The 23,668-nt window shown below is 37.1% G+C and overlaps 1 protein-coding gene across 1 annotated transcript in view; it reads left to right on the top strand.

The window, feature by feature from the left end:
* Positions 1–23,431, top strand: part of CLINT1 (clathrin interactor 1) — a 47,955-nt gene extending 24,524 nt beyond the window's left edge. Inside the window, exons 2-12 of the mRNA XM_048057042.2 lie at positions 443–547; positions 1,192–1,288; positions 2,747–2,855; positions 3,740–3,904; positions 7,327–7,501; positions 11,081–11,315; positions 12,296–12,377; positions 16,090–16,167; positions 20,075–20,370; positions 21,009–21,213; positions 21,700–23,431. Coding sequence (XP_047912999.1) covers positions 443–547; positions 1,192–1,288; positions 2,747–2,855; positions 3,740–3,904; positions 7,327–7,501; positions 11,081–11,315; positions 12,296–12,377; positions 16,090–16,167; positions 20,075–20,370; positions 21,009–21,213; positions 21,700–22,061 — 1,909 coding nt within the window. The 3' untranslated portion in view covers positions 22,062–23,431. The remainder of the gene's footprint in view (positions 1–442; positions 548–1,191; positions 1,289–2,746; positions 2,856–3,739; positions 3,905–7,326; positions 7,502–11,080; positions 11,316–12,295; positions 12,378–16,089; positions 16,168–20,074; positions 20,371–21,008; positions 21,214–21,699) is intronic.
* The last annotated feature ends 237 nt before the right edge of the window (positions 23,432–23,668 follow it).

Raw genomic sequence — 23,668 nt, 5'->3', positions numbered from 1 at the left:
GATATTTTTGAGTGTCTCGTAGTGTTAATCATTCAAAAAGCCTGCTGTTGGCTGAGTTAGAAAGCTTCTTGCAAATAAACGCATCGTACAAAGCTGCAAGTGAACCATCTCTAGTCGGGGAAGCTCTCAGCTTTGACTATGGTAGTTCCGTTTCGATTTTAATTTGACCAAAAGCCATTTTTACGGGACTGAATCTAGCTGTAATGTAATCCATAGTTTCTCATCTGTATTCTTGAAGACTAATGGAATATTAAAAACCTTAAAGATAACATAAATGTGTTGTATAGTGTCCTCAGGGTAACTTCTGCACTAAAGATGTTTTCTTTCCCACCCTGTAGAGGTATCTCATTAAGGTACCCACTAGTGTCATTATTAAGTTTTCATGTATTTCTCAGTTTTGATGCTAATCTTTGTGTGTGTTAATTTTTTTCTTCCTTTGCAGCACCAATGTGGTTATGAATTATTCAGAAATAGAGTCTAAGGTTCGAGAAGCAACCAATGATGATCCATGGGGACCTTCGGGGCAACTCATGGGAGAGATTGCCAAGTAAGTCATAATTTGAGTCAGTGATAAAGAAAGAAAGGTACGTTTTATAGAGGAATGTGAAATTTGCTGCTAAATCAGCTCTGCGTTACGCTGACTGATAATGCTGGAAAAGTTGCTGTAAATAAAGTCTTTAAAAAAAATCCTTTTTTTTAAATGCCTCATAACATATCGGAAACTGTCAAGCAGATAATGTAATCAAAGTATTTTTGAAATTCTTTATCTATGTATGTAGCCTTGTAATTCTCTCAACATAGCTGACTTTTTTAGGGTGTTTATTTTCATGCTGCTTTTTTTTGTGATGCTCTAAATAACAGGTCATTCTCCTTTTTTGTATTTTTTCTGCCAAAATGAGTTTGGAAGTCATGTTTGACTAGCTGCTGTGGTTGTTAAGGTATTTTTCTTTAGAAAATAAGTTCTTTTACTGCCTCAGACTCTCTTAAGAGTATTTTTCTTTTGTAGTGCTGGTATGTAAATTACTTCTATATGAGTAACAAACAGGGATAGTTTTTTCGCTTGTAATGCTGTCAAACTTGAATGGGTTTAGATCAAGCCTGCCATCTACTGTCAGCCCCTAGTCTTAACAAGCTATTATGGCAAGCCACTGAGAATAAAATTTCTTTACTCCTTTTGTTTAATTTTTGTAGGGCTACATTTATGTACGAACAGTTTCCAGAACTTATGAACATGCTTTGGACTCGAATGCTGAAAGACAATAAAAAGAACTGGAGGAGAGTTTATAAGGTGTGTATTTACGTGAACTTAAAAGTGTGCAGAACTTTGTATTGGTCTACAAAGGATGTAATGCTTGATGCTAGGATAATGTTCTGATACAGTGTCTTGTTTAGATATTGCTGTATCACCTATTCCACTAGCAACCTATAATTTCTTTCCTGACTCCTTCCTTAATGATGTTACTGAAATCAAAGATGTCTTTCAAGTACTGTATAAGGAAAAACATATCTGATTTTAGAAACGTTCTCAGATGCTGCTTAATAGAGCAATTATATTTTGTTGATATTCTCATACTGGAGTAGCATTCGCGTTTTTAATCTACCCAAATGTGTTGTTATAGTGCTCCAAGAGAAGTAGATGACAGTTTTTGAAGGAGCTTAAGAATAGCTGAAATAAGATCAGAAACTAATCTTAATTTTATGACAAATACTGATTCTAAAAATTGTGGTTTTGCTTTGAGTGGACGAAATTTTCTTGCAGATCTTATCAGATGAGCGTGTTATGTCCTGCTTGCATTTTGGAAGTAAAACTGAAAATCATTTGCATTTTTCTTGTCTTTGGCTAATTAGCATGGCATGGAAACTTTTTGCTTAAGATAATCACGCTGCACTTAAAGTGGTGTTCAATGTTCACTGAATTATGCAAATATAACCTCATTTTTTAGAATTGATGTATTAGAATAGCTTATTTTGTTGATGCCAAAGTTGTAACAAGACAGAATTAATTCTAAGGCATGGCTTGTGCTTTTCACAGGTGCTTGATGTTTTGTATTCATAGTAATTGTTTTCCCTGAAGTACAATATAAATTAATATTTAATGCTATCGCACATAACTACTTAATGTTATAAAGACTGTGTGGAATTGCTTATCAGGTTGTGATAGGTTGAAATATAATGATAGTTTTAACTGTAAAAAGGCACTACTTCGGATAAAGTGCGTTATTTTTTTTCCAGATAGAAATCCTAAATTTAAAAAACCACAGTTAAAGTACTATTTAAACTTCATTTGTCTTGTAACTTGCTTATATTTGTCCTGAAATGCAGTCTTATATATCCATTGCAACCTGCATAAGACTTCTTGCTTTCATAGGAGTTGCTTTTTGGTGAAAACTGTTAGAAATTGTGAGCAAGAGAGGCAAAAGAAAATGTGTCATTTCACAGGGTTAATTTGTTCTCTTAAGCTTCTGCTGCTGTGTTTTAAAACAATTAGTAGCTGATGAAGGCAACTACTTGTCATTTGATAACAACAAATTGTAGTTTACAAAATGCAGCTCTGATATCCTGAAGAGCATTGTGTAGGGGGGGATGTTCTTTCATAGGTGAACCCATATAATAAGCATTTATTTAAGAGGGGAGAGTCTTATTACTTAATTTGGGAGTGTGGGGGCGGGTTTGGTTTTCTATTGCTTTTTTAAAAAAAGGTAGAGCTTTTGTTCATGCAATCATAAGGTGCTTTGTATTTTTATAGTCTTTGCTGCTCCTAGCTTACCTCATAAGGAATGGATCAGAGCGTGTTGTTACAAGTGCCAGAGAACACATTTATGATTTGCGATCCCTGGAAAATTACCACTTTGTAGGTGAGCAATAGAAAAATCTTATAAGCAAATTAAAACAGTAGTTGGAGTTGTCAATCACCTGAACCAGCTTAGAAGCTTCCCCAGTCTAATTAGAATGTGACTGTTGCCAGTTGTGTGAAGAGTGCAGAATCCAAGACGTGGGACCCTAGAGTATTAATTAGTGAAGACAAGAACTTGCAGAAAAGACTGGCTAATAACAACAGAACCAACACAACATGAGTGTTCGGGTTTATATTAAAATATGCACTAGAGACTGGTCCCCTGTGGTGTCCGTAAAGGAATAGCTTTAATCATATGGGAAGAAAAGGTTAGAGCTCCAAAACACACACATCTGTTTGAAGCTGGGTTTTTTTCCTCCCACCAAATAATATTTACAGTGCAAAGGCAGCAAGGCCAGTGTGTGTTTTGAATGTGAAAAAGGCTGGGAAAGGAGCACGCTTAGCTTGTAGTACATCCCAACTGAAAGCACTTTTTCAAAAATTCAGTTTTGCAGTAAGAGTAAGTTCATGCAATTAAAGTTGTAAAAGCTGTACCAAAAAGGCTTATGTTCGGGAGGGTTAAAATATTCATTGGAGGATATAATCTCTATCTCAGTCTTCGAGCTTTTCAGTGTTTCAACAGCAGTTAGATGTTTTCTAAATACACCATTCATTGAAAACTATCATTTATCTAGGGGTAAAAATTGGTGTTAAAATATTTGGCCCCTTTAAAACAGGAACAGTGGACCTTGGTACCCATAAGGTCTTTTGCTTTGATTGCTCTGTTCCTAATTGAAGTTTTCTTACCAGTTTATCATGCTCGGTATTGCTGCCTCTGATTTATTTTCTTCTCCTGTTTCTGCTCCTGTCCCCCCTCATACTCTTTATCCTGCATTATCTATACAGATGAAAATGGCAAAGACCAGGGTATAAATATACGCCAGAAGGTTAAAGAAATGGTTGAATTTGCTCAAGATGATGATCGACTTCGGGAAGAAAGGAAGAAAGCAAAGAAGAACAAAGACAAATACATTGGTGTTTCTTCAGACAGTGTTGGAGGGTTCAGATACAGTGAGTACTAACTGGGCTTTGTTGGTCAAGAATCGACAACCTAGACTCTCAGTGTAGCTTAGATATGCAGAAAACCAGATAACTACTAACAAATTTCTAAGATGCTCCTTTAGATGTTTCTTCTTTATATTTCTTTAACTGTCAGTGTTGATAGTATTATCAAATAAAGCTTGTATTTCTTCCCCTCCCCCCGTATATATCTAACTGAAGTACTTCAAAAATCTTTTTTTCTTTGGCAGACTTTTCAGTATGTGGGTGGGTTTTCAGGTAAATTAACTAAAAACACAAGTGACATTGATGCAGTGGTTTAGCCAGAACTTAGCTATTCTGTTTTTACCCTTAGGCAGAGCCTCCCTGAGAAATGCATGCTGCTGTAGCAGAACTAGATAAATAGATGCCCTTGTAAGTCAGGGTTTCTTAGTCTTTCTGTAATTAAAAAAAAAAAAAGTGATCTTCCCACCTCCCACAGCACAAGAATATTGATCCACCTATGCCTGCCAACCTCCTTAAGAATCACTGCTTAATTTGTGTTAGGGCTTTGGGTGCAGTAATACTGTTTGGGTGAAACAATGTAAATACTATGTCCCGTTAGACTTTTTGGTTTCCCATGTCATGCTGTTTGAGTATTTGAAAGGTATCTGTGGATTATCTATGGATTCTGATGTCTGTCAGGTCTGACTTTAAATATGTGGTGGAGCTTATGTATCAGCAGTTTATCAATACAGTTGTCACTGTCTTGGTTTGTGTTTTTAAAACCTTCTTTGAATAGCAGTGTAGGTCCCATGTGCTTTTCAGAGGAGGGTTCCCAGAGGTAATACTGAATTTACTTTATATAGCCCTCCTAAGCTCGTGGCTAGATGTTGTACAGCAAACCTATATGCAGGCTGGAAACTTGGTGCATAGTGCTCACCCCTAAACCCTAGAGAACTGTAGCTGCTGGTGAAGGGGTCATAGTTAACACCAGAAAGTTATTTCTAAACTTACCTGTAAAACAAATACTTACAAACATTTTTAATTATTTGTAGCAGGGATCTGAGCTTGAACCTGCTTTTATGTTGATATATCCCAGTATGTCATCCATGATCCAGCTATCAGTCCTGAAATGTTTGCGTTTTCTTTGGCCCAAGTGGATCCTTGGGTTCTCTTAATAAGGGATGTTTCCCCAGGTCTCAATGGCACAAAGCTCTGGTTTGCTAGAATCAGTAACTGCTTTGAGAGAAGGCTTTAGGATGAGATCTGAGTAGGAACTGTGTATGACTTAGACTTCACCTGCAACTCTTCAGTTCTGTGCATGTTTTTCCCTCTTCTTCACTTTGAGCCTTAGAAAATTAAAGGCTTACTCTCTCCTGCCTTTGGCAGGTTACTTCCCCATGTTCCTCTATTCTTCTTTTTCCACACATGCAGAGTAGATAGAAATCTCCATCTCCGTGGCAGGATATGTCTTTATTATATTGTTACAGGTTTTTGTCTACTTGCTTGGAACTCTACCGATTCTCTCTCTTTAGGAAATTCTTATGAGTCACTTCATCTGTACTTTTAAGTACGTGCCCCTCTGTTCTTTCTCTGAGCTTTTCTTTTGACTTACTCTTTACAGAGTCGTGATCCATCCCCATATGCAGGGTAGATTTTTCTCCATATGTTCTTAAGTTATCATTCAAGCTTCTGAATTCAAAGGGCTATCTCTCTCCTTTGTTGTATATTTCATTTTTGTGGTAAAGGATTTTTAATTTTCCCGTCATTTGAGTGAAGTTCTTAAAAATCTTCCCAGCAGCACAAAACAAACTTTCTTTCCCAGGTCAGACTTCTAAGCTAAAAAATTATAGTTACTTAAATAGAAAATGCTTGTATTTCCACAGTTCTCCTTAGTTCTTTTTGTCCTGATGAAAACATGGAGTTCTTAGTTTTAAGTCCTCATTTTATAATTCGTATCACACAAGAAAACCTTTTAGTGGAATCTCCAGTAAAATGCTGGAGAACCTGACATAGCTGAAATAAGGCCATTTCACTCTCCTGCAAAATTTAACAGTAGTATATTTCTAACTATTTCTCCTTCAACAATGATAGAGATCCCACTGAGTATCCGGCTGATTTTTAACAAGCACTCAACGTAGAAAAAGTTTGTCAGTCTGTTATGGATCTAAACAAGATACCATTGGAGATCTGCATTTATCTCTTTGATAAGAAAATACATCCTAGTATATCTCAAATTCTGCACCTCGTAGTGCTGGAATCATCATTTTATTTCGAATGGCTTAACTGAATACATTTTGAACATAACCTGAGATGCAATATAATTTTTATGTAATTTGAAGTATTAAATTTCTTACCTTTCTTTCTACTGTTCAGTTTTACCGACCTTAAGTAATAAAATCTTATTAGTGTTTTTACATTTTTCAATAGTAAAAACGAAAAAAAAAAAACACCCTTGTTGCATGGGTGTGATGGTCCAAAATACAAAAATGCTCACATCTTAGCGTTGTCTAGAAACTGAGCTATACTGGGTTGTTTTGTATACCTATATTCTCAGCTGAAGGTCTAATGTAAGATCACAATGCTAGTTATTAAAGCATTATGTGGTTCTGATAGTTGAGTCTTTGTTAGAATTAAGTGCTGTTTTTTCTTTTAAACTAAACTTGGGTTGTTTGAGTATGTTTAAGCCCCAAGCTTTAGTCTTTAAAAAAAAAAATCTTAATTTGATTGTACAGCAAACATACTGATTCTAAGTAAAACCATCAGCTGTTTGCAAGCTCTCAGTGTGGAGGTCTTGATTACTGGAATAGAAAAAGAATGAATGATGTCTGTAAGTGTTCAGTAAAGATGTTCAGGATACTCAGTGGCTGAAAAGGTGGGTTGCTTTACTGCTTCTTCCTTTTAAAAGAAGCTTTTACTTGTACACTGAGTATGGAAAAGAAAGAGCAAAGCTATCACGCATTTCATGCTTGTCTTTCAATATTTTGGTACTATGCTTTTATCTGTTCATGAGTCTCAATGTATAAATGTTTGTTTTACCTCTGAACGCACAGGTTAGCCAAGAATGAAGTATCATGTGTTAAATGACTGTTACAAAGCTGGCATGCCCCATTTCTGATAAGCTGCTTATTTGTAGCCGGGGTTGATTGTACTTCTTGTGCCTCTCTGGCAGAATCCTACAGTATTCTGATGTGCTGTGTAGTGCATTAAGGTTGTGTGGCTGTCATAAACAAAAGTCTTTGATTCTGCATTCCTGCCATTTAATGACTGGCATTACATGCTGTGCCTTGCTGTAATAGTGTTGATTCAGCACTATGGGAGCTTTGAGTTTCCTTTGAAAACCTGTGAGCTTTGTGTTTGCAGGGGAGGGAGGCTTGAGAGTGATTCAGAAAACACTATGGGCATTTATTTGCTGTTACCTTTAGTATTTTTTATCTTAATGCCTTACACAGGTGAAAGATATGATCCTGAGCCCAAGTCAAAGTGGGATGAAGAATGGGATAAAAAACCTGCGTTTCCGTTCAGTGATAAGTTAGGTGAGCTAAGCGACAAAATTGGAAGCACGATCGATGATACCATCAGCAAGTTCCGAAGGAAAGATAGAGAGGACTCTCCAGAAAGGTGCAGGTATTAGAGTCATTTTAACATGGATTTATTCTGTGAAATTGTTATTATAAAGCTCCTTGACACCGCTGATTATTAGTTACAATCTGCTGCCGTTCTTCATGTGGAAACGTGTGTGGGGTCAATACTTGCTTCTCTTGCGAAGCTCTTGCTGGCCTCTGGGAATCACATAGCTCTGTTGATAGTTAACTGCTGTTGGCTGCCTTCCATTATAGCCCCTAGCTTAGATGCCTGCTGGCAAAGCAGGGAATTTGGCTGAAGTTTCTTAATCTTTGCTTGTCTCAGCATTTCAGTGGTCTTTCTTGAGCCAGTGTACCTGAAGATGTCATTTAATGCTACAGTTACTCTGAATGCTCAAGTGCTAAAGGAGGAGATAAAAAATAAATAATAATTTGCTTAGATCTGTTTTGACATCCTGCATCTTCCCTGAGCCCATCTCAGCAAGAACAGACTGCAGGTGACTTACTGAAATACGTTAAAAAAATAAATAAAAAATTGAACCTTCTTAAGAAACTTGTATTTTACATATGGCCACTAAAGGTTTTGAAGTAAGAAGAAGAACCTACCCTGGTTTGCCTGCAGAAAGAGCTTTAAAAGCATCACTCTTCAACAGGTGCATGGAATTTTATTATCTGGAGTTCAAATTTGTGCTTAAGAGTCTGAAATTGCTGCAGAGGAAGTGCTTAAGTATATTGAAATAATCCCCTTTTGGGAGACATCTTAATTCAAATTTACGCTGAGAATTTAGAGGTATTTTTAATAGGAATATGTTCAAATTTTTGTGCATTTATATACGCAGACGTACATACGTATATGTTACAAAACTTGAACAATTTTGTAGGAAAATAAAAGTAATGACAGTGGTAGCATTTCCAAGAAAAAGGCAGTATGGCCTTTTTACTAGGATATTAATAACTAATGAAACTGGTATTCTTTGCACGCATCTGGGTTCCCTCTTAGAATTTACTATCAATAGACTACAAAGAAGAAGGGATCAGAAGTACACAATTTCAGACTTAACCATGATGTATCGCTGTGTACTTTTCTGTACTTACCTTTGAAATGTGCCGTAATGCCTGTACAGCTTACTGTCCGCAGTTCATGTAGACAATGTGCAGTAAACTTCTTAATCTTGCTACTTTTGCTTTATTTCTGAATGACTTGTGGAGATAAAAGCCTTGCACCTTCCAGCGTTTCAGACAGTCCTTTTTGCAGTCTTTTCTCTAGGAAGGGTGACTGAATGGTGGGACTCGTTCATCTGGCAAATGTGCTGTTGTTATGTTCTGTTGTTTCTAGCTTAATAGCTTTATAAATCATTTTCTTTAGCACTGTAAAACCAATAAAGGTCTTGAAGCACAGAAAATGAATCTGACTTGCACATCTTCAGGATGGTTAATGGAATTCAGATGGCACAACCTTTACCTCCAATATACTCACTAGAAATATTTGGCCTGACTTCTGGCTTTCTGACTGCTTGCAAAGCTGGCAGTTTCCATGGAAGAAAAAAAAATTCTTGAACTAAGAACTTAACTTGTGATATAGCTGGCTTGAGTTTGTAGAAGACTTTGGTGAAATTGCTGTTCACGTAGCTAACTGGAGTAAACTAGTCTGTGTTTTTCTTTGGTTTCTGGAAGTTGCAATGATGTACTTCGCTTGTAGCTCTCTTAATTACTTGGTACAGTGCAAGCTATAACTTTTATTTTTGAGTTAATTCTGCAATTCTGAGTTAAAGCACTGTAATTTTACTATTCTGAGCATGGTAAACACTTCAAGGGAACGTTAATCTGTAATGTTTGCTTGCTGTTAATGTGAAGGTTAAGGAACACTTCAAAACTGTCTCACAAGATCTGTTTTTTAGTGGTACAAGTTGTTATAGAAAACTGAGTATTGTAATGTTTGGCCTGCATTCTGGCATATATATATTTAACTTCTTATCTCCAAAGCTTTTAGACACTTAGAGTGTCTTAGCAGACACAAAATAAGATCACTAAAGACTCACCCCTTTCCATTCTTACGTTGATCAGGCTTTAGTTATCAATCACTTGTCAACCTACAGAGTGTGTGTGTGGACTAAGCAGACTCTGTAGTGATGACGAGAATTACATTGCAGCACGCTGTAATAGACTTAGTTGTGATGTCCTGATCTTAGATGTGTTCAACACATTTCAAAGGCAACGTTGATTCCGAACGCCTTGGAGGAGTATAGATGATGTGTACTAACATTAAAACTAGCCTTGTTTGGAGGCTTGTATTAAATCCTGATGTCATAATTGAAAAATGAGGTTAGTGTCCCATCTTATTTATTTTGCATGTAGCATATGTGCAGAAATCCAGAACTGGAAGAGCAGTAGCCTGCTGTTGCAAGCCGAAGTGGAAGTGCCTTGGAAATGTGAGCTTAGGTGATGCTGTTTGAGTTCACTTGTCTGTATAAGGCTGGTTCAAGCAAATTCCAGTAGTTACTCGGTTGGCCTGAAGATACGATTTTAAAAATGTTGAGCATTTACTTTGCCTAATGGTAATGAATTGAGCCATCCCCAGCGGTGAAAAGGAAGTACACATAGAGGAAGTAAGATGCCTACAGTGTATTCCGAAAAGCACGCTATTGTTAACGGAGAACAAAGGCTACCCTCCAGAGTATATTGCAGTTACTGTCATATTCCCACTGACAAAGGGACAGCCTGTCTTAAATTTTGCAGTTTTTGTATTCTAATGCATTATTAAAATATAAAAACCTTCTACTTTCAACTGTGTTGCTAAGGGAATTACTATTTCAAAATACTTTTCAATATATTTAAGCTTTCTCTACAGCAATTTTCACCGTTGTGTACAAATCTTATCCTGATGATTACAAGCAACATGACTTGTTGAAGGAGCAATTGGTTTGCTTGTGAAAGGCTTGAATTGTAAGAGTAGAAAACGTAACAGATTAAACAGATATTGCACAGTGACATCTAAAAAGTTTTCACCTGAAATGGTGATGCTCTTATTCTTTTACGTTTTGAGAATAAATGTGTTCTATGGAAAATGAATAGTATCATTTTAGTGCATAATTCTGTGAACATTTTTTCCATAAACATTCTGAAGAAAATAAAAGCCCATTTATCTGGAAAGGGAAATAAGTTTAAATAGGAATGGTGTTCTTGAAATCTGAAAGATAATACCTGTATCTCGTGCACTGCTTTCTGGCTGTTGGGGTAAGTAATGAGCAGACTTGCCAACTAAACTTTTTGTTGCTGAAGTGTTACATAACGTGTGTGGGAGTTCCTGTCAGAAGGTAATTAAGCGTGCTGGATTTAAACCGTGATTTCCTCTTAACCTCTGCTGTGGCCTTGCAGTTAAGATTTAACAAAATATCTGCTTCTCTTATGTACTATAGGTGCAGTGCTATACGCTCTTTAAGATGTGTAACGTAAGGATAAAACATTAGCTTTCTCAAATGTAGGAAGTATTTTATTTTGTTCATTATGAACCATCACTACAAGGAATTGCAGTAATCAAAACTCTTGTGGCCTAAGCCAAGTGTCTGCTTAAGTAACTGGGAAATCCATTGTGAATGGTATTTTATCACTTCTGTTCTTCTAGTGACAGTGATGAGGAAAAATCACGAAGAGGTAAATCTCCCAAAGCTGAATTTAAAGATGAAGAGGAGACTGTGACAACCAAACATATTCATATTACACAGGCTACCACCACCATACACAAACGTACAGCAAATCCTTCAAAAACCATTGACCTGGGAGCGGCAGCGCATTATACAGGGGATAAAGCAAGTCCAGAACAGAATGTTGCATCTCATACTGCACAGCCTACGGCAAAGGTGAGATGACAGGAGAGTGAAATAAAATATGACTTTGGAAACAGTGTTCTTCTAAACACTGAGACAACTTAGTTTAGAAATCGAATTTTTGTTACATAGCATTCAAGGGAACCATTCTATCAAAAATAGGCACGTGTGGCTTTCAAAGGTGGTGAAACCAGCTGTTTAGTATTTGATCTGTAATTTAGCTAGGTTTCAGTGACTAGCTTCAGAGACAAACCTGCCCTCTCTACAAAGCACTCATCTTAAATGACTTTGTGTTTTGGTTTTTAGTCTATTTCAAAATCAACCAACAACATCACAAACAGCTGCACTTTGAACTGTGTATTTCACTTGCATTATTTTAAAATTACATATCTTTTAGGTTCTTCTCTAAGTTATTGTAGGTAATACAGCTAACACTTTAACAGGGTCATACCAAATTGCTTGTGTGAGCACAGGTGCCTTGCTTTCTGAACTGGCGTGAACTTGAGCTGTCTGTTCAGCATGTCTTAATGTCAGATCTGACTCAGTAACTTTCACAGGAAGTTCTGCTGTGTTACGCTTACATTCATCAAACAGGGCCCTGCTTTTCCTCATGCATCTGTATAGATACCGTAGTGGAGTTTAAGGCAACCTGTGGTCACATGGAGTATTTTGTCCTACTTTTAATTTCCTTGCTCTTTATGAGGAGGGATTGATTCTTAATCATAGTGGAACAGATAAAGTGCAACTCTTCTTCCTCTGACTTGCTTTTAATGTCAGTCAATGTAAAAGGAGTTCTGCAAATGTCAATATTTCACTCTGCTGCTGTTTTTTAAAGGCAGAAATCTTATTTTTGAGCAAATGATGGTTCTGTCCAGTTCCGTTTTTTGATTCTTCATATGACAGAAATGAATTTGCAGTTCAAACAGCAGGAACCTCTAAAGGAAGTATCAAATAGCTTTTTGTTTAAAAAGAATTGGGGGTGCCAAAGATTAACTGTGAGATTTCTTCTTCAGGCTTCCGTACCCTCTGGCAGCAAGTCTTCTAATGACCTGGTTGATCTGTTGTTTGATGGAGTAAGCCAGCCAGCCTCAACAGGTTAGTGCATTTTTTGTTGTCTTAATGTATATTCTGATGGACCAGTTCTGAGGATAAACTTGTTTGATGTTCCACAGATGAAGAGGAATAGATATAGATAAGCTGAGAAAGTAATACTCAAAAATTTAGAGCTGCCTAGAACCTTTTGCAGCAAGGTATTGTAAATGTTATTGCATGGGATTAATAAAAGTTAGCAGGACAAAGATTAACTACCAGATCAGTCAGAAGCTGTTTGTAATGCAATTAATTATAATTAACTCTAAAAGCAAGTGCAATCAATTCACATTTAAGCATTTCTCATAGTGCAATTCAAAGTTTGGACAGCTAGAAATGGATGAAATAGCTACTTAGTAAACCTGTTCGTTGTAAAACATGTCCCTTCAGACTCTAAATGTGCAGTTGAATTTAAGTCCGTTAATGCTCATATGGACTTACTCTTACACTCTCAAATTGCAGTTTCTGTTTCAGAGTATGTTAAATATCAGTGCATTGTATACAGGATAGAAACGGGGATTTGGGAGTCTGGTTGTTTTGCTTATTACACGTCTGCAAAGTTTTAGGTTTTTATTGTGCTTATAGGTTCTTCTAATACTAAGTTTTGATTGCAACTAGCATGGAAGAGAAAAGGGACTTCCATGCATTTATGGCCTAACATTTAGAAGAGTAAACAGTGAACAGAATTTTTGTTTAAAGATCAATTTGAATAGAGAATTAAATGCTCACGTGTTTTTATATGTATATAGAAACCTTTCATATAACTGTTCTCCATTGCAAAGAAACAAATTCTGTTGCTGGAAATTGCATCATAATCATATTATTTGTAGAAGTCTCTGTATGTCTTGGGCACCACAGATAGTCAGCTCCACCTTCATTTTAAAGAAAATGTAAAATTGTGTGTAACTTTATATACAGAGGTGTTCATGTACTTGGGATTTACAACAATTCAGTGGAATTTTAAGATCCTGGATCACAGCCACTACCCCTAGTCAATACTTGAAATTTCAATACCCAGATTTTAAGGCCTTTGTCCTCTTGACTGGAAAAAGAGAAGGGAGCTGTTTTGGTTTTACTTTGTTTATATACATAAGTCTGTATCTTTTTATATATAAAAAAATTTGTGTTAAGAATAGACAATTTCAGTTCAAATTGAGCCTTTCCGTGTTTCAAACCAGAGGTAAAGTGCTTTGACATTACAGCACATTTGAATCTTTCATCAGTTTGGTTCTCTGTAGCAAGCCCTTTTTTTGCCTTTTTGATTTTTTTTCTTTTTTTCCCAAAGCAGCATTTACAAATGGTGTTGAGAAGAGGCGTATTACCAGCTGGTCCTGCTAAATAACCTCTCTTCTGACCTGGGAAGGCAGATGGAATGGGTTCATTTGTAGTGACAGATCTCACATGGGAATCTTTGAGGATAGCTCATGTTGAGAAGATTAGCACTGTCCTTCACGTGCAGGTCACTTGTTATGACCACTGTTCCTTGCAGCACAGGGTGTGGGAACATTCCCAGTGTCAAGCAAGACACAGGGAAAGGGTCACACACAGCCTTTGATCTAGCCTGTGAAGGAGTTGGCAGGGAAGTCATGTGAATTCAGGGAACTCAGAATTTGCTTATCTTTGTATTTTTAGGTGCAGAGATCTGGAAGAAAGTTGGTGAAGCTTGGGGGTTTACACGTTACTGAAGCAACACAATTTGTACATAAGGGGAGATGTCATGAAGGAGCAATCTGGGGAGTTGTAGAATGTATGAATAGACCTGCTGGAAGTAATTTTTTTGGTGTTACTGGAGACTAGGTTCTTTAATCTTAGCCAGCGATACCTTTTTTTTGTTCAGAGTTGATGCATTCAGCTTAAGCTTTGCTATCTTCCTCTGGAAGTCAGTTTCATTTGAAAACATGCAATAGAGGTGGAGAAAAAATTGACTTGACTGAGAATGTTAAGGTGTTATTTTGGGTTTGAACCTAGTTGTTTTTAAAATGAAATTAATCACTAGATTCTTTGACAGATAACCAAGGGGGGGATAGTAAGTGTAGCATGAGAGCTTGTTTCCGTTTTAGGATGTGGTCCGATAGAATTTGAGTGTGGTATCTCTGCTTATAAACCTTCAAACCATTACTGTGTCCATCTCAGAGTTCAGAACATGTGGTGGAAAAATTACTTGAAAACGTTCATTGCAGTAGACAAAGCTGTGTGTTCATCAGAGCACATTTTTAGCCTGATATTTCACTGGCTTATCCTCCCCTTTTCATTCATAATTTGCATTCAGTATAAAACTTCTGTATTAATGTATGAAAGGTGCTTATTACATCACTTAAGAATTTGCGTTGAAGAAATTTCTTAACTTTGTAATCTTCTCCCTTTTGAAAAGGTGGTGAAATGGTTTTAGTAGTGCTATATTTCTGAAAATTTAAAGAGACTGTCCTTGCATTCCCTTCTCTTGCTCTATACCATATGCTGCAGGAAGAGATACTTCCCCTTGGAAAAGCAGTCGCCTTCCTAGCAATGTCTACAGTAAAATAACATTAAAAAGAAATACAAGTATGCATGTATTAGAAAGTGAATGGCTCCTTTTATTACTGCTAGCCATTTATTAAAAAGGAGATGGTTCTAGTTTAATTAACCCAGTTGAGAGTAGCAGATGGGGCAGAATGTCTTGCAGCGATAAGACAATTCAGAAATGGCACCAGATGTTGGAAGCTGTCCCTGGTGGTGTTTGAGTGCAGCACAGATGTTCCAGTCCCACCTGGCTAGTTTCTAAGCACTGCAGGCTAAGCAGCTGTGATGTAACCTATATAATGTACGCATAACACTAAAAGCAAAATAATTGAACTGCTGCAGCTTTTTCTAAGGGTAGGACTGTTTGGAGGTGAAATCTTTGAGGACAAACAAATAAGGTCAATTTCTTAGCTTTCTCGGGTCTGTGGAGTAGCTAGTTAAAAGCAATAGTGAGTATAATTGACAGATTTGTTGTAAAATATTTCTCGTTTATTTAAAGGAAAAAAGCTTTCTAGTATATGATTCTTAAATCTTCTGTTTCTATACCTTGGCTGTGTTTTTTTGTGAAAAAACATGCTACATTCAAAAGTTGATAATTTATTTGCTGTATACAGATGTCTGGTAGGCAAACTTAATGTTCATGCTGTAGAAAGGACACAAAGATCTTAAAAAAAAAAAAAAAAAGGCAATCACAAACACAAGCCACGTCCTTGAGATTCCAATTCAAGATTACTGCAAAATCATTCATGCTTTAAGTAACATAAAAATAAATATAAGATATTTAATTTTTCATAGTAAGCATAATAAATTAACTCTTTTTATGATGAGAATGTTTGGCTTTTCTATATAAAAACTTCCAAAGTTTTATTTTCACAAACTGTCAGACTAGCAGCATCCCTTGTTAGGAGAACAGGAGAACCCTTTCTAACCTTTTTATTCTTTTTAAATTTATTTTTAGAGATATCAAGAACTCGGATCTTAAGAAAACAAAACTGCAAAATCTGCAGTGTAGTTGGAAATACTCCAGTTTATTGTTGCTCAGGCTTGTATAAATATAGTATGGTGATGAACAGGAAAACCATTGTGGACTTATGGAGCAGAATCAATAAATCCATCGTGCTAAATACAGGACAGCTTTTCTTCATAAATTCTGCATGCATTTATTGCAATGGTTCTTTGTAGAGTCCTTTAACAGTATTTGGCTTCCTTCTGTTTCTAGGTGGATCAACTGACCCATTTGGAGGATTTGCTGATTTTAGTTCAGCTGCTGCTACAGCAAGTTTCCCATCATCGCAAGGTAGGATTCATTTACAGATTGAAATGCTGTTTAAGGGCAGAGAGAGGGGAAGAGATGCCACGTGGCGTTATTGAAAGTCATTTCTCTTTCCAAGGCAAACCCTGTTTGTTTAACTGGACACAAGTGTTGATATTGAGTAAGGAAGAGATCCGTTGTCCAGCACAGCACTTAGCACTTGTCTAATGGGCCTAAAACTCTTTATCAACTCTGTTTCAGAAAAATGTGGTAGGGGTTCCATATACACCCCGTTTATTTAAAAGCACATGATAAAACTTAGAGCAAAGCTCCAAATCTAATTTTGGAACTAACTGAAACAAAACGTGACTAAGTAAAACCTGAAACAAACAAGTGTGGGTCTAAATGCTGGCTGAAGAGTGCTCACTAAACATCATAGAGCCCAGCACACCCCACTTCTGTAATAGTGGGCAGAGCTGTCTTAACTGGACTTCTACAGTGATGAATGCTTCAATTTGACAGTATCTGTGTTTCCAAAATGACTGAAAAATTGGCTGTAGTGATAGGACTATTCGGATTATTAATCATCATAGTCTTCCCAGTGCTTTGTGTGAGATTATTCAACTATTTGCAATAAAAACTAGTCATTTTTCTAATACTTCAACTAGCAGTTTGCAAGCTTTTCAGATACGGGTAGGTAATTAAGGAAAGAACCTACTAGCTGCTCGGGGCTGGGGGAAGGACTTGGATGAGGTGCTTGGTAGTCTGCTTTGCTTGATTGTGGTAATGCTGACTGTGAACTGAAAAGTACACAGAAGGGTCTTACGCTGTTTTTTATAGTTTCTAAATATGTACAGAGTTCATATTGGTCTTAAGAACTCTCAAGACAGGCAGAACAGTAAATTAAATGGGTAAGTTGAAGAAAAACAAAAGACAATCACGTTCAATGGAAAATAGGAGCTCACTTGTGCTAGAAAAATGAGATACCCTCAGCTCCAATCTGTCTCCTAAGATTTAAAAAAAATAAGGGTGCATCTCTAAACAATTACAAACTTAATTATGTTGGCCTTGTCAGATTGCGTAATGAGGGAAGGCTGTGACAAGCTATTTCCAGTCTCCAGTGCTGTCTGGGTTACTACTGGAAAACTAGTACATTGGAGGGGAATTCTGTCAAGGTGTGTGCCCCGTGTACACAGTATAATGTCATTGACTGATGCCTATATGCATTTGTGGGATGAAGCGGACTAACACTTTTATCTTGGCTAAGTAACAGTTTATTTTCATTTCCCTTTTAAGAGAAACCTATTTTAAAAAAAAAAAAGTGTGGATCTTGCTGAAGTCCGAGGTGAACAAGTCCCTGCCAATCAGAAGAGCAAGGTTTTTAGTAATGCTCATTAGGACAGCACTCAGTTTTGCCCTTGCCTAGCTGTATGGCCCGCACTTTAGAGTCTTCCTGTGCCCAGGCAGCTGGCTCGGTGCAGTCATTTTGCATGCAAACAGACAAGTTACTAGGTACACACAGCCACTGTTTGAAAAACAACATGCACAGAATTTCTCTTAAAGCTGGACTGGAAAAAATAAATGCTAGGAAGCCACCTAAAGCAATCAACTTCTTTTTGGTCAAGTGTTTTTGGAGCCTCCAGTGCTACCCAGGCAGAACAGTGCTGCAAATGAACACAGAGACAGGGAAGCTGGCTATTTTCTGTGAAGTTAACTTGGACAGTGTTGGTGTTTTGTAGCTGGGTGATCTCAGTGAGAATGCAGGAATACATCTAGAATGTGGAAAGATCAGCAGATCTACCTGTGAGACAGCTTTTAGTCAGCATATTTATAGTTTGTCATTTTTTCACATATGCTATGTTAAGAAAATGTACTGGACATGTATTAATAATATACCTTTAATTTACTTAGCAGGAAAGAACTGCTATAATTTTTTCACAGGCTTTCTCACTCAAAACCAAGTTGTTTTGCAAACACAAAGCCGCCTGCTATGCAAATAATTTGTGTGTTAATACAGCCTAAATTGATACAATCCTTTATCTGCATTAACATGATTAATCTATTCCAATCACCATTATGCAAGGGACAAGGAGTCCTGTAAAATGATTAATCATTCCTGAACAGCCTAAGCCCCTGTAGAAATCTTTTCCTTCTTGATTAATCATCTTTGAAGTTCTACTGAAGGGGCAAAGCCGTATACGTTTTGTCCCCACTTCCATTATTGGTGCTCAGTGCACAGGTCTGAATGTAGATAAGTAAATGCTGAGTGTGCTTCTTCTGGGAGGAATATTTAAAGTAGGTTTTAATTTTTAATATGCAATACTAATTGAAATATTCTAATATAGCCCATGTTTGTGAGGGAGATCAAAGCAAATGTTCTAGCAAGGCCCTAAGCTAATGAATATGAGTCCACTTGTGCAATGATATTGTTGGCAATACTTAGATTTTGTGAACGGATTCACTCTCCTACCATTCATTAAATTCTAATGTATTGATGAAGATAAAGATGATTAAGGGCTGAACGTGTATATTCATGGTCTTTCACATTCCATGTAATTTATTGCTGTTATGTTTTGAGTAGGTAGAATGTCGTTGCAGAAAATTGCTATGGGTGGCTGTTATAGAGCTGGGCATCGTATGGGTTAGGAAGTGGAAGCTGACACTAGATTCATCTGCTCCAGCTTTACGTGCTCGAATTTTTATTAGCTCATCTAAAGAAATTCAGAGGATGATTTACTGTTCATTAGAACTCGAAGTTCACTTCATATGGCAATGACATTGCTTGTGACTTAGCTCAAGTACCACAAGAATATCAGTGACATAATCAAAAAGCTGACCTGTACAATGGCCCAGACTTGGAACAAGATTCATGATGTAGGAATGAGAGCAGCTTAAATGGCATTGCTTTATTTTTAGCATCTCCTGTGGATGCTGTTTTAATCTCTTATTCCCCTATCGCTGCTCTGAAGTAATTCTTTTCTTTTTAATTTAAAAAAAGCATTTTTTAAGGGAGATAACATCTACTTTCATTTGACTCAAAGGTTATGAAATATTCTCAGTTCACTGGTTTGTCTATGGACATGTGTGATCCTGAAATCGGTACCCTTGTGGTTGTGTATAAACAAGTTATACTGTTAGACACTTCATATCTCTCTCTGCACCTTACTGTGAATTGCTGTCTTTTTATTAAAACACTTGTCTGCAAAAACCCTGGCATGTTGAAATGAAACAAAGTGTTAGTGACGACCTACGAGTTCAACAAAACTTTTCCTGAGAGATGTATTAGATCCAAAATTGAATTCAATTTCTGTTTTAAATCAAGGGACATCTTGAAAACTTAACGTGTTTTGCATGAGCCCTTCATGGGATGGGACTATCACCTCAAATAAGAATTCCCTGGTAACTTGCTTTCAAAGCTTTTATTCCCCTCAACATTTTTTTATATGAAGAGTTACTTACTGATTGTATATAGCAAATGTAGAAACAGTTGGTTTTGTATTTTATCACGATGGAATTTGCTTCATCAAGTGGCTTGTTCCTGACAGCAGTTCTCTCAGCAAGTACCAGGGCTCTGAGCTAAGAAGGTGATAAATTTCATCAAGTTCTACGTTTGGTTTTGCTTGTTGCCTACATTCTACTCTGAAGTTATCTTTCTTTCAAATTTTGTCTAAAGAAAACCTGTCCCTACTTGTTTTGTATCTACAGGTGACGTTATCATTCTTTCTGTGTAGGGGTGTTTTCATATTTCCTTTGCTACCTCGTTAAAATTGTTGGAATATTCATGAGAGGGAGTGATGTCCAGATGGAGGTTCTACCTGCAGATGTTAATCTGGACAGACACAGATCAGCTCTCATTTGTTTCAGTTCATGGAATATGGGACTTGTTTAGTGCCTTTCTCTAAGCCTTCTACCTTTTCTTCCATCTTCCTTCCTCTTGCACTGTTCCCTTCAGGTACAGCAACAAGTGGAAATGGAGACTTTGGTGACTGGAGTGCCTTCAACCAAGCTTCTCCTTGTCCTAGTGCTTCATCTGGAGAGCTCTTCAGCAACGTGGCACAGCAGCCAGCTATAGAGCTCTTCAGTAGCTCGCAGCCAGCTTCTGGCCAGGCTCCAACTGCTTCAAATTCTGCAGATCTTTTTGATTTGATGGGCCCCTCTCAGACAACTATGACCTCTTCACAAAGTATGAATTTCTCTATGATGAGCTCCAATGCTGTAGGCATCGGTTTACCCATGTCAAGGTCACAGGTATGCAGCTGTTTGTACAATTTCCTAATCTTTTGCTTTCTCCTTAATGTTGTGTCTGAAAATGATAGACTGGTCTCCTGAAAAGAAAATATATTGGAAGTTCTAGAAAAGTTCTTGAAAAGCCTCTTTTTATATGCCAGTCCTCTCTGAGATGGTCTTCATTGCTGTATTAAGTGTTGCTGTTTTTCTGGGGAAGAAGGTTGATGTTTTAAACCTTAAAGCCATCATGCACTGAATGCTACAGGTTTCCAGTCTCAAGGGGATGGAGGTGAGGACTAGCCTGTTTTCTCAAAATCTGGAATTGACTGCTTACATGGAGGGTCACTGATTTTTTGGAAACCATAGCAGGTTGATTTGGTATTAGGAGTTAAAAATCAGTATGTCTGAGTTGAGAACTTGACTACAGATGATCACTGTCCTACTAAGTAGGGATTAGGGCATCTTGATACTACTTTAACCCATTCTAATGGTGTAACAGCAAATGGGAGCACTGCTTTGGAAGAGCTGAAATTCATGTCTAAAAACAAAGAAATTTCAGTGTCTCCTTCTTGTCTTCTGTGGAAAAATAAATACTTGTTGTTTAGTCCTGAAGCCTATTAGTAAATTGTTTCAGTGTATCCCAACAACTTCTTTTCTAGCCTCTGCAGAGCGTGAACACTTTGATGCCGAAGCCCAACCCTCTTTATAATGCAAGCACAGAGATGGTCCAGAAGAACGCAAGCAAAACTCTACCTTCAACTTGGTCAGATCCCAGTGTAAATATCAGTTTGGACAATTTAGTACCTGGGATGCAGCCTTCCAAACCCCAGCAGCCATCACTTAATACCATGATGCAGCAACAAAGTGAGTTACTGTTGGTGCACCATTTTGCTTTGCACACTGAGCTCTCTAGGGATTTAGTAAGCTGTCCTTGAGATGAAGTATTCTGCTAATTATTTTCATACGTTGTCATAATTGTTTCTTAAACTACTGTGATGCTTCTGACACAAAAATGGTATTTTCTAAACAGAGCCTGACAAGCTAGGAGGCTGGTAACTGCATGCCTTTACTGCAGAGTTTGCACTGTTGGCGTATCTTGATTTCAGGCTTCCTTATCTCTAGAAGTTCTCTAGAATATGCATAGCAGCATGTATTGCTACTAGATGCTATTTAAAAATTGTTTTTAAATGTTTTCTGAGTCCTCACATAGAAAATACGGAAACGAATGAAATAGCTACATTTTGGGCCATCATATATTCACGGCAGTGATTGCATAAGTTAATTAAAATAAATAGGGCCTTCAAACAGAATCTGCTTTACTATTTTTGCATCCTTTTTCTCCTTTTGCAGATATGCAACAACCTATGAATGTCATGACTCAAAACTTTGCAGCTGTGAACCTCAATCCTCAACCTAACATGATGCCTGTACGACCCCAGACAAGCCCACTGATGGGAGGGTCTGTTCCTGTGGGGATGGGAATGCAGAGTGTGATGTCAGGTACGATGGGGATGACCTCCATGGGACCCACGCCTATGATGAACCAGGGAATGATGGGGATAAACATGAACATGGGATTGCCAGCTACAGGAATGGGTTTGACGGGCACAATAGGAATGGGAGTACCCAATATCTCTATGACCTCTATGACTACTGGGACTGTTCAACCCAAGCAAGATGCCTTTGCAAATTTTGCCAATTTTAGCAAATAAAGATTGTAAAAATAAATAAATTAAAAATAAATGGGCAGACTGAATGAAGGATTTTTAGCTGCACAAATATAGCTGGGGAAGGGGTGGAAAACACTGATCAATACTACTTTTTTTTTTCTTTAGCAGTTAAAGTATCTACATAAAGAACCAAAAGCTATTTTCTAAATGTTGAAATAACTAGTGTTCAAATTCTGGAGAGATGAAAGGTTCTTCTAAGGAATGTATTAGATTTTGCAAAATAATTTGTATTGAGACCATCAAAGCCTTTCCTAGGTAGAAGAACCAATTTTAACTTCGGGACTTGATGGAAGACTGGAATGGGGGTTGGGTAAAAATGTTTGAATCTAATTTTATACTTTTCTTTTTTCTTGAAGAGCTTGACTTTCTTTTCCCCCTCTCCCTGATCGCTTTGTCATAATTGGATCATTCCTTTTACTACCACTCTGAGTCCACAATTGAAGTCACTCAAGTACTATAATCAGTTTTTTATAAGAATATATATTTTTGTCCAAAAAATGGCTTACATATGTGATTATGGCTAATTCAAAGGGACCTGGAATGTATATATACTTTTGCTAATGTTCCAGTCGCACTGCTATATTACCCAAATTTTTATGGTAAACATCGTCTCTCAGCAATTTGGTGATCAATAGATTTTTGGGGCTTCACATGCCTCTGTTATAACTGATATCCAGTGCAGGTCTGGGAGAAGATTTATCTGAGACTGCTGGAAGGTTTCCTTTTATACAACTCCAGAAAATGCACTTTCTTGCAGTTTTTACAGTGGCAGTTAGCATCCTTTTTACCACCAGCTATGGAGCCACTGGTTTACAGTGTCAGCAGCAGTCAGAAAGCAAAAATGTTTATTTTTTGTATCATTACAAAAATAACAAGGCAGATTACACCGTGTTATGTAAATCTATAACCCGACCTAATCCAACAGCATTGAATCTTAGCTTTCATACAACCCTTGTTGATTCTTTTGTGTAAATATGGCATTTAGCAGCTGTGGAATCCAATAGAGGAGTAAAATATATATATTAATAAAGGAAACCTGTAGCAGTCAAAGATTTTACTGACTTACTGAAAACAAAAGAACGAATTAAGATTTTGGGGGGTTTTTGTTTTTCCTTCTGTAATTCTGCATCTAAGTCCACATGAATCATGATTCTAGAATCTGGAATACAAAGACATTGTTATATTCACAAATTGGGAATATTGGTAAGAATAAGCACTATGCTATAGGTATGAAATTTATTGCCTCCCTTTTCTTATGTTGGATTTTTTTATTATTAAATTGATAAAACTTTGTTTTCATTGTATTCATAATGTTCTGTTATACATAACATTAAAATGTTCATTAAAATCAATGTTGGGCTGCTTTGCCTTTCATTCCATTTGACGTTTATGAGAGCATTTGGGAAAAAAAATAATTATAATTTGGGCAAAGTAATTTTTATAAATAATTTAAAATTGTTTAATGACTTCTTATCTGAAGCCTTTCCTATCTGGCTCTACTGTTAGGAATTAAAAATGAAGCAGGCAAGATATCCTGACCCGCTCCAGCCTTGCTAATGCTCCATCTACAACATTTCTAATTAGGCAGA

The sequence above is a fragment of the Anser cygnoides genome, chromosome 14, assembly GCF_040182565.1.
Source record: "Anser cygnoides isolate HZ-2024a breed goose chromosome 14, Taihu_goose_T2T_genome, whole genome shotgun sequence".
In the NCBI taxonomy this organism is placed as follows: domain Eukaryota; kingdom Metazoa; phylum Chordata; class Aves; order Anseriformes; family Anatidae; genus Anser; species Anser cygnoides.
Note: the sequence above shows the minus strand (reverse complement) of the source record. Positions and strands in the feature narration are given on the sequence as shown.